This window comes from Rhipicephalus sanguineus, chromosome 10, assembly GCF_013339695.2.
Source record: "Rhipicephalus sanguineus isolate Rsan-2018 chromosome 10, BIME_Rsan_1.4, whole genome shotgun sequence".
NCBI classification, from domain to species: domain Eukaryota; kingdom Metazoa; phylum Arthropoda; class Arachnida; order Ixodida; family Ixodidae; genus Rhipicephalus; species Rhipicephalus sanguineus.
In genome coordinates, this window is record NC_051185.1 from 87,642,023 (window position 1) to 87,658,263 (window position 16,241).

At 45.2% G+C, this 16,241-nt stretch overlaps 1 protein-coding gene across 1 annotated transcript; it reads right to left on the reverse strand.

Moving 5' to 3' along the window:
* Positions 1-7,349: 7,349 nt before the first annotated feature.
* On the reverse strand, positions 7,350-8,629 carry LOC119372211 (uncharacterized). The gene has a single exon (XM_037642688.2). It carries the CDS (start codon positions 8,604-8,606, stop codon positions 7,419-7,421), a length of 1,188 nt encoding a protein of 395 aa, XP_037498616.1. The 5' UTR covers positions 8,607-8,629; the 3' UTR covers positions 7,350-7,418.
* Between the last annotated feature and the right edge of the window lie 7,612 nt (positions 8,630-16,241).

Genomic DNA, 16,241 nt, shown 5'->3' on the forward strand with positions numbered 1-16,241 from the left:
TCGCCACTTAAGTCCTGATAGTACAGTGTCCATTAGACGCTGAAACGTTGCTGGCGCCGAACACAAACCGAAAGGGAGAACCTGAAATTCATAAAGTCCGTCGGGCGTGACAAAAGCGGTCTTCTCACGGTCTCTCTCATCCACTTCAATGTGCCAGTAGCCGCTTTTCAAGTCCATTGACGAAAAGTAGCGTGCGTTTCGTAGTCTATCCAGGGAATCATCAATACGCGGCAGCGGATACACATCCTTCTTTGTGATCTGGTTGAGCTTCCGGTAGTCGACGCAGAAACGCAAGCTGCCGTCCTTCTTTTTTACGAGTACTACAGGCGATGCCCAAGGACTGTTAGATGGCCGAATAACGCCATCTTCCAGCATCGTTTTCACCTGCTTTTGAATTGCATCACGCTCCTTTGGGGCAACACGATAAGGATTTTGCCTGATGGGTCTGGCGTCAGAATCTGTGATGATGCGGTGCTTTGTGAGCGGCGTTTGACCAACTCTTGAAGTTGATGAGAAGCAGCCGTGGAACTTGTGGATCAGCGCAAGAAAGCGGTCTCGCTCGACGGTCGATAACGTCGGACTAACGTCAACAGGTGTCGGTGTAGTGATAGGAGACGCTGCCACCTCCTCCACTAGATGGCAATCTTCAATTTGCGCGAGTTCGTCGAAATAGGCAATGGCAGTGCCTCTAACAATGTGTCGGCGTTCCTTGCTGAAATTCGTCAACAAGAGGTCAGCGCGTCCATCGATCACATTGATGACAGCCCTGGCAATAGAAATGCCGCAAGTGAATGCTAGCTCATTGATGCGTTCTGCGATGCCAGTGCCGCTCTGCAAGCTCTCGCAGTGCACGGGTACGAGGCAGCAACTCCGCGGCAGCAGTATGACGTCGTCGCCGGCGATACGTAATCGAGGTCGTTGGTTGTCCTCATCATTAGCAGTGCCCCAGGTTGTAGCGAACGTTACGCTCCTGTCGCGGATGTTAATCACAGCCCCGTATTCGCGCAAGAAATCCATTCCCAATATGAGCTGTTTACAGCTAATATATATGTGACAAACGAAGCCATGGCAGGAGAAGCCGACGAAGAGGAAGTGCTCGTGCTATGGAATAAAAGTATGGCGTCTGTGTCGCTGGACGTCTATATTGCCACGTGCGTTTCTTATTATCACTTTGCTGTATTTGGTTTTCGCCAACAAAGACTGTCATCAACGCTCACCGCAAACCGCACCTCATTGTTCGAGAAGCTTCGCAATTATTGTAGATCGTTTTATGAAGACTGCGCGCCGCACGCGAATGTTCCAGCTTTGTCGAGAGATAACGCCGCCACCAGCGATATTGCTGGAAAGTTCGATAGCACCTGCATAAAAGCCGACGCGCTTGACCGCTTGTCAGTTGATCGACGGTCGACGCTCTGTTCGCCGCTGTCAGTGTATTGCTATAGTTTGACTTTCAATTTGCCGGCCACAAGTTCGGCGAAATAAAGAGATTGATCTGGGACGTGCTGACTGCTGCCTTCGTTGACGTCACGACCACGTGACGTCTCGTGGATGTGCTGGGTATCGATTCCAGTACCTCTCGCATGGACACCGCGCTGGCCGGATTGAAGTGGCTGACGTGCCTTGTGTATTTGGACGACGTCGTCGTGTTTTCCTCGACCTTCGACGAGCATGTCCGGCGGCTTGAGGCAGTACATCAAGCAATAAAGACCTCTGGACTGACACTGAAGCCAGAAAAGTGCCGATTCGCGTAGGACGAGCTCTTCTTTCTGGGCCGTGTGATCAGTAGTCTGGAGTGCGCCCAGACCCGCGGAAAACAGCTGCCATCGCCGACTTCGCGCCACCCACCGACAAGAAGGCCATGCGCCGATCTCTTGGTTTATGCGCCTATTACAGACGCTTCGTCAAAAACTTTTCACGGATCACCGAAACACTGACGCTTCTCACGAAGACTTGCGCGGAATCAGGTGGGAGACGGCGCAAGTGCAGGCATTTCACGAGCTTAAACGACGCCTGGAGACGCCACCCATATTTTCGCATTTCGACGATTGCGCCGATACGGAAATACACACCGACGCAAGCAGCGTAGGACTCGGTGCCGTCCTTGTGCCAAAGACTGACGGGCTTTAAAGGGTTATCAGTTATGCTAGCCGGTCACTATCCTAGGCAGAAGCCAACTATTCCACAACAGAAAAGGAATACCTTGCCATCATCTGGGCTACGTCAAAGTTTCGCCCTTACCTCTATGGCAGGCCCTTCAAAGTTGTCAGTGACCATCACGCCTTTAGGTCGTCTCGCACGATAGAGTCTGAGGCTTCAAGAATTCGACATTACCGTCTTGTACAAGTCCGGACGAAAACACTCTGACGCCGACTGCCTGTCTCATGCCCCCGTCGACGCGCCGCCGCAAGACGACGACTGCTTCCTCGGAACTATAAGTGCCGACGACTTCGCCGAAAGGCAACGAGCCGACGCAGAACTGGGCGGGCCTTATGGAGTACCTCGAGTCCAAGACTGGCGTAGTTCCGAATGTATGCAAGCGAGCACTGCCGTCGTTTTTCTTACGGAACGGCGTTCTCCTGAAGAAGAACTTCTCGCCAGTTCGAGCCGACTACCTTCTTGTCGTGCCCTCATCATTGCGACCAGAAGTCCTCCAGGCCCTACACGACTACCCGACAGCTGGACACCTGGGTGTTTCCCGCACGCTCGCCAGAATACAAGAAAAGTACTACTGGCCACGCCTTGCTGCCGACGTCACCCACTACGTAAAGACTTGCCGAGATCGCCAGCGACGGAAGACACCGCCGACTAGGCCCGCGGCACTTCTGTGAAGCACCTCACTGGCCGTTCCAGCAAATCGGGATGGACCTACTGGGGCTGTTCCCGACGTCGACTTCCGGCAACAAGTGGATCGTCGTAGCAGCTGTCTACCTCATCCGCTACGCCGAGACAAAGGCCTTGCCCAAAGGCAGTGCCGCCGAGGTGGCCAAGTTTCTTCGTGGAGAACATCGTCTTGTGTCATGGCGCCCCAGAGGTCCTCATCACAGACAGAGGTACCGCATTTACTGCAGACCTAACTTAGGCGGTCTTCAAATACAGCGAGATGAGCCACCGCCGCACCACCGCCTACCACCCGCGGACCAATGGCCTCACCGAGCGTCTAAATAAGACCATCACCTACAGGCTGGCCATGTACATCAACGTAGAGCACAAGACGTGAGACGCCGTCCTTCCGTACGTGACATTCGCTTACAACACGGCCGTCCAAGAAACGACGCAGATGACACCGTACAAGTTGGTCTACGGAAGGAGCCCGGCAACGACGCTCGACGCCGTGTTACCAAACGTGACCGACGAGGAAAACATTGACGTGAACACCTACCTACAGCGCGCCGAAGAAGCACAACAGCTCGCCCGCCTACGGATCAAGAACCAGCAGACGACTGACAGCCGCCGCTACAACCTTCGACGACGCCACATGGAGTACCAACCCGGTGACCGTGTATGCGTATGGACGCCAATACGGCGAAGGGGACTCAGTGAGAAGCTTCTTCGACGATACTTCGGACCGTACAGGGTAAGTACTTCGACGCCTCGGCGCACTCGACTACGAGGTTGTTCCTGATGGCATTACGAACTCTCAGCGGCGCCGTGCCCGACCTGAAGTAGTCCATGTCGTGCGCATCAAGCCATATTACGCACGTTAGTGAATCTCAGGACTGCACTATTGCTTTATTATTGTACTTTCTTGTTTGTGCTTACTGTTTATTGTACTTTCTTGCTTTATTGTTGTTATTTCCTGCTACATGCATTGGCCACCCCCCCCCCAGGTTCTGTTTTAAGCATAGCGACGATGCTTTTTCAGAGGGGGGCATTGCCACGTGCGTTTCTTATTATCCCTTTTGCTGTATTCGGTTTTCGCCCACAAAGACTCTCAGCAACGCTCAGCGCAAACCGCACCTTATTGTTCGAGAAGCTTCGCGATTATTGCAGATCGTTTTGTTAGGAGTGCGCGCCGCACACGAATGTTCCAGCTTGGTCGAGAAATAACGCCTCCACCAACGATATCGCTGGAAAGTTCGATAGCAGCTGTATAAAAGCCGACGCGCTTGGCCACTTGTCTGTTATTCGACGGTCGACGCTCTGTTCGCCGCTATCAGTGTATTGCTATAGTTTGGCTTTCAGTGTCCCGGCCACAAGTTCGGCCAAATAAAGAGATTCATGTTGGACGTGCTGACTGCTGCCTTCGTAGACGTCACGACCACGTGACAATATGAATGAGAGACGTGCCGTGGCTCAGAGGCCATACTTTTATTCCATAGGAAGAGCACTCCCTCTTCGTCAGCTTCTCCTGCCATCCCTGCCTTATTATTTATTTATTTATTTATTTATAAATACTGCGATCTTTCATTTGAAAGATCGTGGCAGGGTGGGAAAATGTTCGAAAATATGTACATACATTCAAAGGAACAATCAACGTGCAATAACTAAGTACGATGTGAATATACAGGGCTAAGGTTCAAAAACGCTTATTTCAGTAAATTCGTGGAGTAACACAATACAGAGTAACATAATACATAGTAACGTAATACGCATAATACATGTTACAGACTAACACAATAATTACAATAAAGCAAATAATACAATACAATAACTAGTGATGGTTTAGGCGAGGCTGTTTTGAAACAATGACAGTGTGTTATGTAAAACGATATCATTTGCAAGGCTATTCCAGTCATTAATAGTTCTAGGGAAGAATGAATACTTGTAGCAGTTAATCCGTGAAGTTAAAGGGGTTATCATTTTACTGTGTCGCTTGCGAGTGGCGTAACCGGAAGAGTACTGAAGGATGCCTGTAGTGTCAACATTTAAATGGCCATTTATTATTTGAAAGAAAAACTTAAGTCGGCAAATGCGGTTTCTGTCCACAACGGATTGGAGGCCACTTTTTATTAATAGCTCGGATACCGATGTTCTACCGTAGGAGTTATAAATAAAACGTAAGCCTTTCTTTTGCACTTTTTCTAGTTGATTAACATTCCGTTTAGTGAATGGATCCCATATTATCACAGCATATTCCAACATTGGACAAATGAGTGTTTTGTATGCTAGCATGCGTACTGACGGGGTAGAATACTTTAAGGATCGTTTTAAAAAAAAGAGTTTACGTAGACAGTTACCTGTAGTTATGTCAACGTGTTTGTTCCAGTTGAGATCATTAGTTATCCATAATCCAAGGTATTTGTATTCTGCAACTTCTGTTAGCTTGACGCTATTTGTGCCGTACTGATAACATAAAGGATTTTTCTTTAGTGTGATTTTCATATAAACTGTTTTGTTGTAATTAATTGTCATTTGCCATTCCTGGCACCAAGAAACGACCTTGTGAAATTGATTATTGAGCCTTATCTGATCCCCAGCAGATGATACTTTCGTGTATAACACACAATCATCAGCATAAAGCTTTACATTAACAGAAAGACCATTGGTTATATCATTTATATATAAAAGAAATAAAAGAGGTCCGAGGACCGAGCCCTGAGGTACGGCGGAATCTACAGGAAGTTTGCTAGAGCAGCTGTCATTAAGTGAAACAAATTGTTGTCTGTTTTGGAGGTACGCTCGTATCCATGCTATCAGTTTCGAATTTTTCAAGATATATTGCAATTTATGAAGTAATTTTGTATGCGAAACTTTATCGAAAGCCTTTTGAAAGTCCATAAAAATGGCATCTAGCTGTTCACCTTCATTTAGTGCGGTAGAAAAATCGTGGATGGTTTCAACCAGCTGTGTAGTGGTTGAATATCCACGTCGAAACCCATGCTGTGCTCTTGTTATTACTTTGTGTTCCTCAAGAAATGTAACAATGTGTTTGTGAATTATGTGCTCTAGAATTTTACAAGCTGTTGAGGTTAACGAAACCGGTCGATAATTTTTTATTTGAGTTTTGTCACCTGCTTTGTGTAGGGGCTTAATTCGGGCAACCTTCCAGTCCTCAGGGAGCACACCTTCGTTCAGAGACCTATTATACAACACACACAAATATTTTGCACACCACTCTGCGTACCGTTTTAAGAAGGCATTCGGTATCTCATCTGGTCCAACAGATTTTTTAACATCCAGATTTAACAATAAATTAAAGATACCCTCTTCGGAAATGGTGACATCTGATATTGGTGGTAGGTTTGCATCGAAGGGTGGGAGATGATTATTATCTTTTGTATAGACACTGTTGAAATAGTTATTAAAGGCCGTACAGGCAGCTTTTTCGTCACTCTCAAATTTTCCATCTAAAAGAAATACATCGGTAGAACACGTGCCTGGAGTGACCTCTTTCCAAAATTTTCTTGGACACGTCTTAATAAATGACGGTAATTTTTCGTTAAAATACTTTTCTTTGTCACGAAAAGACTTTTCTTTAATTTCTTCACGTATATTACAAATAATTGCTTTTAAATCAGGACTTTTAGCCTTGTTCGACCTTTTTTTTAACCGTTTCAACTTTCGCTTCAGTTGTAGCGTCTCTCTTGTTATCCAGGGATTGTGATTTTCGGCTTTCTTTGTAATTAAAGGGATGAAACGCTGCACACAATCTTCAATTATTCTCTTAAAACAAAGCCACAGTTCTTCAACGCTACGATTGCCTGCATTGAAATGATCATATTCAAGGGCCAGTACATCAATTATAGATTCATCATCTGCTTTTGAAAAATTGGGAAACCTTTTCACCGTCGTCTGCTGATTAAGTGCAACTCCCTTTAGTGCCAGCACCACAGCCTTGTGATCCGATATGCCGTTTATGACGCTGCACGACATGCTTTCTTTTATATTGCCACTCACAAGATATATATCTAGGATAGATTTCGTCCCCTGATCTGTTCTAGTAGGGTCGGTAACTATTTGCGTCAAGTCATATTGAAACATGATATCGGATATTTCAGTATCCGCAGCTTGAAATGGGTCTGATGAAAATGTTTCCCAATTCATGTTTGGCATATTAAAATCTCCCGCTATGATTAATTTATCTTCGGTTTTTACGTGACAATGAAGGTAATCCTTAAGCTTTGCGATAACATCGAGGGAAGCATTGGGTGGCCTGTAAACGACACCAAGAAGATATCTAATATTGCCATTGTACACTTTACAGAAGATGCTTTCTATGTCTTGAACGTCTGGCATTTTTACAACACGTGTTGTATTCCTAAAAAGAACAGCAACGCCCCCTGCCCTCCCATCTCGATCCTTACGGTACACTCTGTAATTTTTCGGTACAAACTCACTATCAAAAACATCATCTCGTAGCCATGTCTCAGTTAGCAACACAATATCTGGGTCATGCGCTAAAAGCATGCCTTCCAATTTCTCAGCCTTATTAACAATACTGCGGCAATTCACATTTAGCATCACTAAACATCGTTCATCTAGTTTCCCCGAGCCTTAATTTGGTTAGATAACTTATATCTCTTATTCTTATCATCATCCCAACAAAAAATCTTTCCATCAATGCTTATTTTGTCATAAACTAACTTCACTTTAGATCCATTTGTGCGCTCACGCGACGAACTTTGCCACAATTTTTTTCGGATATCACGAACACGAGCGGAAAAGTCTTCACTTATCGACAGCTCGGTGCCCTTCAGCTTGGAACACCTCTGTAGAATAGCTACCTTGTCCCGGTAATCGAGTATTTTTATAATTACTGGTCGTTCTTTGCCATTCTTTTTTCCCAATCTGTGACATCTTTCTATGCCACTGACATTCACTCCCAGCTTTCCTTCAAATAAGTCCGTTTTTATTATTTCAGTAAGGTCAGCAGTCGTTTCATTAGCTTCTTCCCTCAGGCCAAAAACAATCAAGTTATTTCGTCGACTTCTGTTTTCTAACTCGTCAATTTTCTTGACCGCAAATTCCAAATCTTTCTCAAGTTGTGTTGCTCTTTGCTTTAAATCGTTTACATCTGTTTTCAGTTCAATCAAAGGCTTTGTCTGCATTTCGACAGAACTCATCCTTTCAGTCAAGCTAGCAACTTCTTTTTCAATTTTTTCTTGTTTTGATAAGACACTGTTCATCATATCAGTCATGTTTTTTTGTCCTGAAAGAAGCTGCTGCAGTATTTCTTTATCCGAAGGGCCAGGGTTTGCCTCAATATCCCCGCAAACTAACAAATCCACACCAAAAATACAAATACATGAGAAAAAGCTACCAAGTGGGCGTGGCAGCAACACTAAAAAGCGGTTATCACTGCGGTAACATGGCGCAGGCAAGTAGGAACTAACCTGCACCACAAAGACGAATGGTTTGGTGAGCATTTCGCCCGGAGTGCCGCTGCCTGGCCCACTGAAGTTCGACGGAGGTACGCAGCTTCTTATAGCCTTTGGAAGGTCCGAGGCCGCTGACGTCACCGATGTTGGCGCATGCGTCGGAGTCGGGACAAAGGGAAGGATGGCTTCTTCGATAAGACAACGGTGATCACGCAGTCGAATCTCGATGCCGTGATGATCCTTCCAGTCATGTGACGGGTCTGTCAAAACGGAGGCATATTCAGCAGCTTCCGTTCCGAAAACGGCAGCCACAACCTGCACCACAAAGACGAATGGTTTGGTGAGCATTTCGCCCGGAGTGCCGCTGCCTGGCCCACGTCACATATATAAACTAAGGCACAAAAAAAATACAGCTGACGAAAGAAATTCTGAAGGACTCGACAGGGATTCGAACCAGCGACCCCTCGCTCTCCTGCGCGCTGCGTGAGACAACTCAACCACGCGCCATGTATGCGTCGGCGAAATGATGAGCTATTTATGTTCATTATTCACCGCTGTTGGTACGCAGATCTCGGAGGAGCTTGAGCGTGTTTTCTATCACGCAACGCTCTTACATTTTCCTTGAATTTGAAAACTGCCCTTGAGACGCGCACGACAAAGTGGCCCTTTTCTGTACCCACTCGTGATGTGGAAAGAAAATAAAAGAACACCGGGCACACCTAAGGTCCCTAGGTCAGACGCGCCCGCGTGGTAGGAGACGCAGAGGGTCACTCCGGAACGTGGCAGCGAGGTATTTTGATGCCCTGTCCACATCCAAGCCGTCTTTCAGGCTGTTTAAGGACGAGGTGTTGTTGGGTTTGAGAATTCAATGTTGAAGTCACCGGTAATGATGAGAGGCCTGGTTCTCTCGGCATATTTGTTGTAGGAAGCATTGATCCTGGTTTTTGCGTGATGGATTACGCCAGGTCTGTTCTGTCTTCAGCTTCCTCATTTTCCTTGCGTCCGCCGCGGTGGTGTAGCGGTAACAATGTTCGGCTGCTGATCCGAAGGTCGCGGGTTCGATGCTGGCCGCGGCGGTGGAATTTCGATGGAGGCAAAATGTTAGATGCCCGTGTACTGTGCGATGTCGGTACACGTTAAGGAATATCACATGGTCAAAATTTCGGGAGCCCTTCGCTACGGCGCCTCTCATAATCATATTGTGGTTTTGGGACATAAAATGCCAACAATTATATATCATCATCACTGTCATTGCATGTCATTGTGTTAGTGTCCGCGGTTACTATGTTGGTTGAGACTGTGTATCACCTGTGGCACATACCCGCAAAACATGAACTCTGGTATGCGGGTATGTGCCACACGTGACGGAGAAAAAGGGTTTCATGACGTACGCAACAGGTATTTTGCGTTATTCATGTCATTACCAGTGGATCGTGTTCATCATACACCGATCCTCTGTTATGCCAATTTTGGTGTATTCCAAATCATGGAGACGACCTGGAGAGCGCGCAGACGTAGGCGGGTAGATAGATAGATAGATAGATAGATAGATAGATAGATAGATAGATAGATAGATAGAAAGGGCCAAAGTGCCTGAGGTTCGCTAAGAAATGCTTCGCATTTAAAAATAGCAGTGGCTACTTCTGTGTACTATGAACGATATGCAGCAGGTTCGCTTCGCGTGACGCCGTTCTTCTATCTTTTTTTTTTCATGCTGCGTCATAGCTGGGACACCCTTATATACGTATACAGCAGCCTTGCCTAGAAATTGGAAGCGTTTTCTGATAATGTTCAAAAAGTGTCCCAGGGTTTCTTTAAAGCTATATGTGCGATTTAAGCACGCTTAACCGCATACATTTGATGTGCGCGCTCGGCTTGTCCAAGCATTTCTGATAAAAAGGGCCAATGACGACAAGTAGAACACGTTGGCAAGAGCGGTAAGTAGTGAGAAAGAACGGACTCTTTACTCTCAGGTGCCGAGATTACTATGTGCTGCGTATTAAGCAAAGGTGATTAATACCTCCCAGCATAATTTCAAATAAGGGATCGTACATGTAACTTTTGAAAAGCGGGGGTACTGTAGGGGCACATCGAATGTCATCAAAGGTAATTTTCATCGTCAGCTTGTGTTTTTTTTCTTTGTGTTCGAGACTTCGGATGAGCCGGCATGGTGAGTGACTCTGGGATCGCGCCAACGTTTTTTTTTTTCGTTATGTTCTTCTGAAGTACAACTCACCCACCACTTGTAAACACGCCTCTTCGTGGATGATCTTTGGCGGAGCGTGCCGCGCATGCAAGATAACATCGTGCTTGTAGATATGTGCGCCATCTCCCTAAAGCCCGAAGTCAGTCTCCTATCTCCTCTTTCACGAAGGGCCCGAACGAAAAGGATAAACTTAGTTATCCGCCAGAGATATGCTTTGCTGACGCAACGAGTACCTGTCTTTCAAACCACTTTCACCGATGCCTCCATACTAGTGAGTCATTTGAGCCGACTGACTCAGAGAGGGTGTGGCACAAGAAGGCGTCCGAGACAGAACCGATCCGTTTACTCTCAGTTCATCGTGCATCTATATATCTGCATCTCTATGCCGACTGTATACTACAAACCAAGATTTGCAATGGCGTTCTCTTTCAGCCTAGTCGACGGGGTCATCCTTGGTGTCACTGCTTTCTTTCTGCTTTACATGTGAGTATTTGCAAAACAGTTGTTCGGATGGTGCTTTGGGTGGCGCAGTAGCTGATGGTGAAGGGGGCGCGGTTATGTTAGGTGTTTAGGTGAGTGCGTATTACACCATGTAGCATATAAGAATAAAACTACAATTGCGTCGGATGCTCCTTCGACAGATTTAGTGAGGAAATAATGAAGGAAAACCCTGACATTTCAATGTTACTTAATCACTACCATTGTTCTTTATTTGGTGAGTCAGAAAAACTGTTGCTGTCCGCATAGCCATGACATGAGATTTGCACAGTCACGACCAGTATATGAGATCTTGTGAAGATTCAAATCTCTGCTTCCGAATAAAGCAGTCAAGTTAAATCACTCTGTTCTTGTAGATTAAGCCCAATACATGACGCTGCTTCGTAAACAAAAACTTCAGCATCGTGTGACATTGCATGACATCTGAATGTTCCTACTGAACGGCTCGAGGACGGGCTTATGTAGCATTTTTTTCCTGATACAATTATGAAAGGTCCAGGACACATACCAGAAATAGAAGCTTAATGTGTCCATTCATAGTAGGTCGTATTTATTAAACCGACAATTTACGCCGAGATATGGCAATCGTCATCCCGGAAATAGACATATATCCATACGAGAAGCCATCGTGGGATGCCATGAAGTTGTCAAGGCCAAGTTAGGTCTTCACCGAAATTGCGAAGCATGAGAGCTTTTGCATTGGGTCCCTGTGTACTGCAGCACTGCAGGACAAACTTGTTCCGGCAAGGATACGTTCCGTGGTGAAATCTGTACAGCTAGGCAGAAAACACCGTTCTCTCCGTTCGAACGTCCTTTTATGTAACAAGGAGGATGCATTTTTCTTTATCGCAACGTGTTTGCAATAGATAAGCAGCTCTGCCAGACCACTTGCAGCTCTCGTCGGAGCAGCATGTATGCTTTTGCCGATAAGCATTCGGAGGGCGACTCTCCTAGAAAAGACATTCAGTTGCAGCTGGTGGACGTGCGTCGTCTTTTCATGGTGTCTTCTGGAGGGCGACATTTGGAGGTTAATTCCCTTAGTCAGCGCGTTGGTTCGTGCGCATTCAGCCTTGTGAAGGCAGTTTTTGTCGATGGGGGTTTCTTAGCCAATTCTTCAAAAAAAAATTTTGCATATTCACAGAGCCTCCTGCCTCTTGAAACTGTGCTCCGAAGGCAACATCATATTCTTATCTTATTTGAAAAAAAATCCATCACAAAACTGTATTGTTAGCAATCTAAGGAGTCGCTCCACGCCAAGTTAGAGCTTCCGACGCACAAAGATGTTACTGGTACGATGTTATACCGATAAAATGCGCGCCTGCACAATTTAGCAACAGTGGCTTGACTTTAGCTTTCTCTGTGGCCTGGCTTGCGCTAGCGCCTTCGTACTCAGTAATGCAGGGTGTTTCATACAAAAAGCACCAAGTAATAACAAAATTAAGCATAGGCGCTAGCGCAGTAATATTCTAAGCCATTAGAGCACGTCAGAATATTTTATTCCAATCCGCAAAGCTCGGCAATTAACAAAGATTACTTAATGTACTTAAAAACAGTAACTCTAGAGAAAAATCTTCAGTACGAAAGCTGTAGCGCTTGTTCAGAAACATCGAATTTTTTAATCTATCGTAAGGTAACCCCCCTTCTTAATTTTTTCCGGCTTTTCTTACAAGCGCGCGAACTTTAAAAAATACCACGTGATTGCCGCCTTACGCGCGGCGCTTTTAGTACCGTTAAGTTATTAATTATTGTTAAAGGTTGCTGCGCGCACGAAGGTCGATTGAGCAGACTATCGGTGACTGCGATGGACGCTAAATGATGGTAGGGGTGTACCGCCCCAAAAAAATCTACGAAAAAGCGGCCACAAAGTTTGAGTGAATATTTTATCTCGGTCCCCCATCACGCTTTCACCCTCGCCCCTTCCAATGTGTTTCTTCATTGGTGCGAAAAGAACAGAACGAATGCCATTGCTGCGTGAAATGCTGCCTACGGTCTCATGTGGCATTTGTTCCGTGGCTTTGGCGTTTTCGCTTAACCACATTTTTTGTTGTTGTTAACACTCTACGCTCCATGTCTCACTTTTAACGTCCATCACAGTCACTGATAGCCTGTTCAATCGATGTCCGTGCGCGAAGCAGCCTTTGATATTTCGTTCTACTTACATATGAGGGCACTAAAAGCGCCGCGTGTTAGGCGGCAGTTACGTGGTATTTTTTTTTAATTTCGGGCGCTTTAAACATAGGCCGGAAAAAAAATTAAGCAGGGGAGTTATCTTACCATCGATAGAAAATTTTGGTGTTTCTTAGCAAGCGCTACAACTTGTGTATTGAAGATTTTTCTCTAGAATAACTAGTTTGAATATTCATTAATCAATCTTTGTTAATTGCCGAGGTTTGCGGATTGCAAAAAATTATTCTGACGTGCCCTATATGGCCCAGAACAATACTGCGCTAATTGGAGACGCGTAGCGCCTATGCTTAATTTTTTAATACTTGGCGCTTTCTATCTGAAACGACCTGTGTGTCAGGCCTCTCCTCCATCTTGTGCTGGATGCTGCTTGCTGTGTGTACCGCGAAGACCTGGAGTTCTTGTTTCTCTATGATGGTCGTTCTGGCGCACCAGTTGCATCGTATTACGGGCTAGTGATCAACCATCGTAGCACAGGTTGAGCGTGTATTCAGTAAATTCGGCGTGTTTCCAAAGCTGAATGCAAAGCCTCAAGGTGATGAAGTAAATGACGTGTTGCAGAGAATAAGGTGTTGCAGAAGCCCTCATTTCCATGCCTAGTCTGTTGAACGAAGATGGGGGCATTAAGGTGACAGATTTGATGGTCGTTTTCTTTCCACGTGGCATGTTTTATTGCCATTACTGATAAGTTCAATTTTCTAAAACATACTCGGCAATGTTTGTCTCAAGTATAGACATCTACGAAAGCTGCATCCGCCTCCTAATTTGTGTATATACAACAGTGTCCGTAATCACACAGATACACGATGATGCGGCCACGGAATTCATAGTAAAATGATGGTAATCACTGTCCCAAATCCCTTAATATTGTTTGGATGCCTTATACGTCTTGCGCATGCTCTGTGCGGAAGCTTCGAGTCCGCGAACACGATCTATCGTTTGGTTGGTTGCCCCTGTGTTTTTTTAAGGAACAGTTTCTTCAGGCCCGCGAATTTCAGCAGGTTTGTAGGTAAATGTTCAAAACAGTACAGGAAGCATGCATCGCAAGATAATATGTATAAAACACATAATGAACTATGTTCACCTCAGCTTTCAAAGTAGACATCGAAAAAAGCAAGTCTTATGTCTTCTCCACAGCGACGTGATGTTTTAAAATTTCATATTGTGTTCTAGTACAAAATTAATTTACGCAATATGCTCCAAACCGGCCTACATACCCACCATTACATTTTTCCCACGTGTTCTTTTTGCTGCCATATATGCTCCTGCTGTTTCGCTTGAATTCCTGCTTTCCTGTTCCTAGGAACCCCTTGCTCAACATCCTCTTCTCGATGCAGAAAAACACGTAGACACACATATATACGGCGGCAGAAATATTTCTAGTAAAAAAAATCCTTTCCATCTATTTATTATGAAGGCAAACTTTCGTGTATAAGTGGAGCGGGCTGCAGGCAATCTATAGTTCCCTGTATTTTTGTAATGTTTATAGTACTACATAGTCAACAGGTATGCAGCGGGGCACCAAAATAACTGGAAAAGCCAGAACGTGGTACACGAGAAGTTTTCTCTGATATTCGGACCTGCCAAGACATTGCTGCTGAAGGTAAATTGTATCGGCAACTTGAAGCCCATGCATTTACTTTTTTAATATGGGTAATTCCACGCCAAACCATTTGAGATTTTCGCCAGACATATTGGCGACCATCTGAAATGTTTTCGAAAGAAATCATGCTGATTTCTTCATTGAAGAGAGCGAATCACTGGATTACTTTTGCGAGAAAGACATTTTGGCCACGTGATAACTCTTTGGCTGTGACGTGGCCACGTGATAACTCTTTGGCTGTGACGTGGCCACGTGACAGAAATTTTGGCCACGTGACAGAATATGGCCTGAGCAAAGTTTATCGGAAAAATTATTCTCAAAGTACCTTTGTTTTCTTCAATACCAAATTTGGTTTAAATACTAAGCCAAGATATTTGTGTAAGTTGTTCGAAGCTCAATAATATTACTGCAATTTTTACATGCGAAGCATTTCTTAGCGAACCTTTGGCACTTTGAGCGTTTATATCTATGTATCTATCTATCTATCTATCTATCTATCTATCTATCTATCTATCTATCTATCTATCTATCTATCTATCTAGCCGCCGCAGTCTAGGTGCTCTCATGATCGCTTCCTTTACTTGCTGTACACCGAAATTCGGCATCGGAGGGTAAGAGGATTTGACGAGTATGACTGTCGTGTCATCACATGAATAACGTGGTGTACGTCGTCAAACCTTTTCCTCCAGACACGTGTGGCACACACCCGTTTGCCACGTACCGCGGTGTACGGGTATGCGCCACAGGTGAATGGCAGTTTATATCGACCTGGGAATGGCGAGAACAGACTTTTTTTTTCATTTATATGAGAGAGAGTTAAGAAAAACCGACATCGGCAGCGCACACCCGAAGAATGGAAAGAATAAGAATTAGGATCCCAGCAAGAATCGAACCCAAGCATTATACGTGGCAATCAGGTATTCTACCACCGAGCCACGCCAGGTCTGTAAACTGGTTTGGAAAAACAGCATATGGAGGCCTAATGTTGGTTTAACCTCAATTGTGTTTGTAGTGCTGGCTATTTAATTTCACAAGAAAGCAATAAACACTACTTATTTACTCCTACGATACAGGCGTCATATCAGTTAACGTCAGTGGTTCCAGCGTTGGCTCCGCTTTTATAGCAGTCTAATAAACATTGCATCTGTATTAATAATATATGGCGTTTTATTTCCGAAAACCACAATATGATTATGAGAGACACCGTAGTTGAGGGCTCCGGAAATTTCGACCACCTAGGGTTCTTTGACGTGCACCTAAATCTAAGTACACGGGCTTCAAACATTTTTGCCTCCATCGAAACTGCAGCCACCGCGGCCGCGATTCGGTCCCGCTACCTTCGGGTCAGCATCGAGCATGACAAGCATGCACTAGACCAGCGTGAAGGGGCGAGATTACATTTGTATTCCTGATTCAGCAAGCTATATTGAAGCATTGATCCACCCCGGTGGTATCCATTAACAAAAGTTACGCGTGATATTCAGATGATGGT

Bases quoted from the DNA above. Each gene is read 5' to 3' on its own strand.
- LOC119372211 (XM_037642688.2), bottom strand. From the start codon at position 8,606: ATGCTCACCAAACCATTCGTCTTTGTGGTGCAGGTTGTGGCTGCCGTT.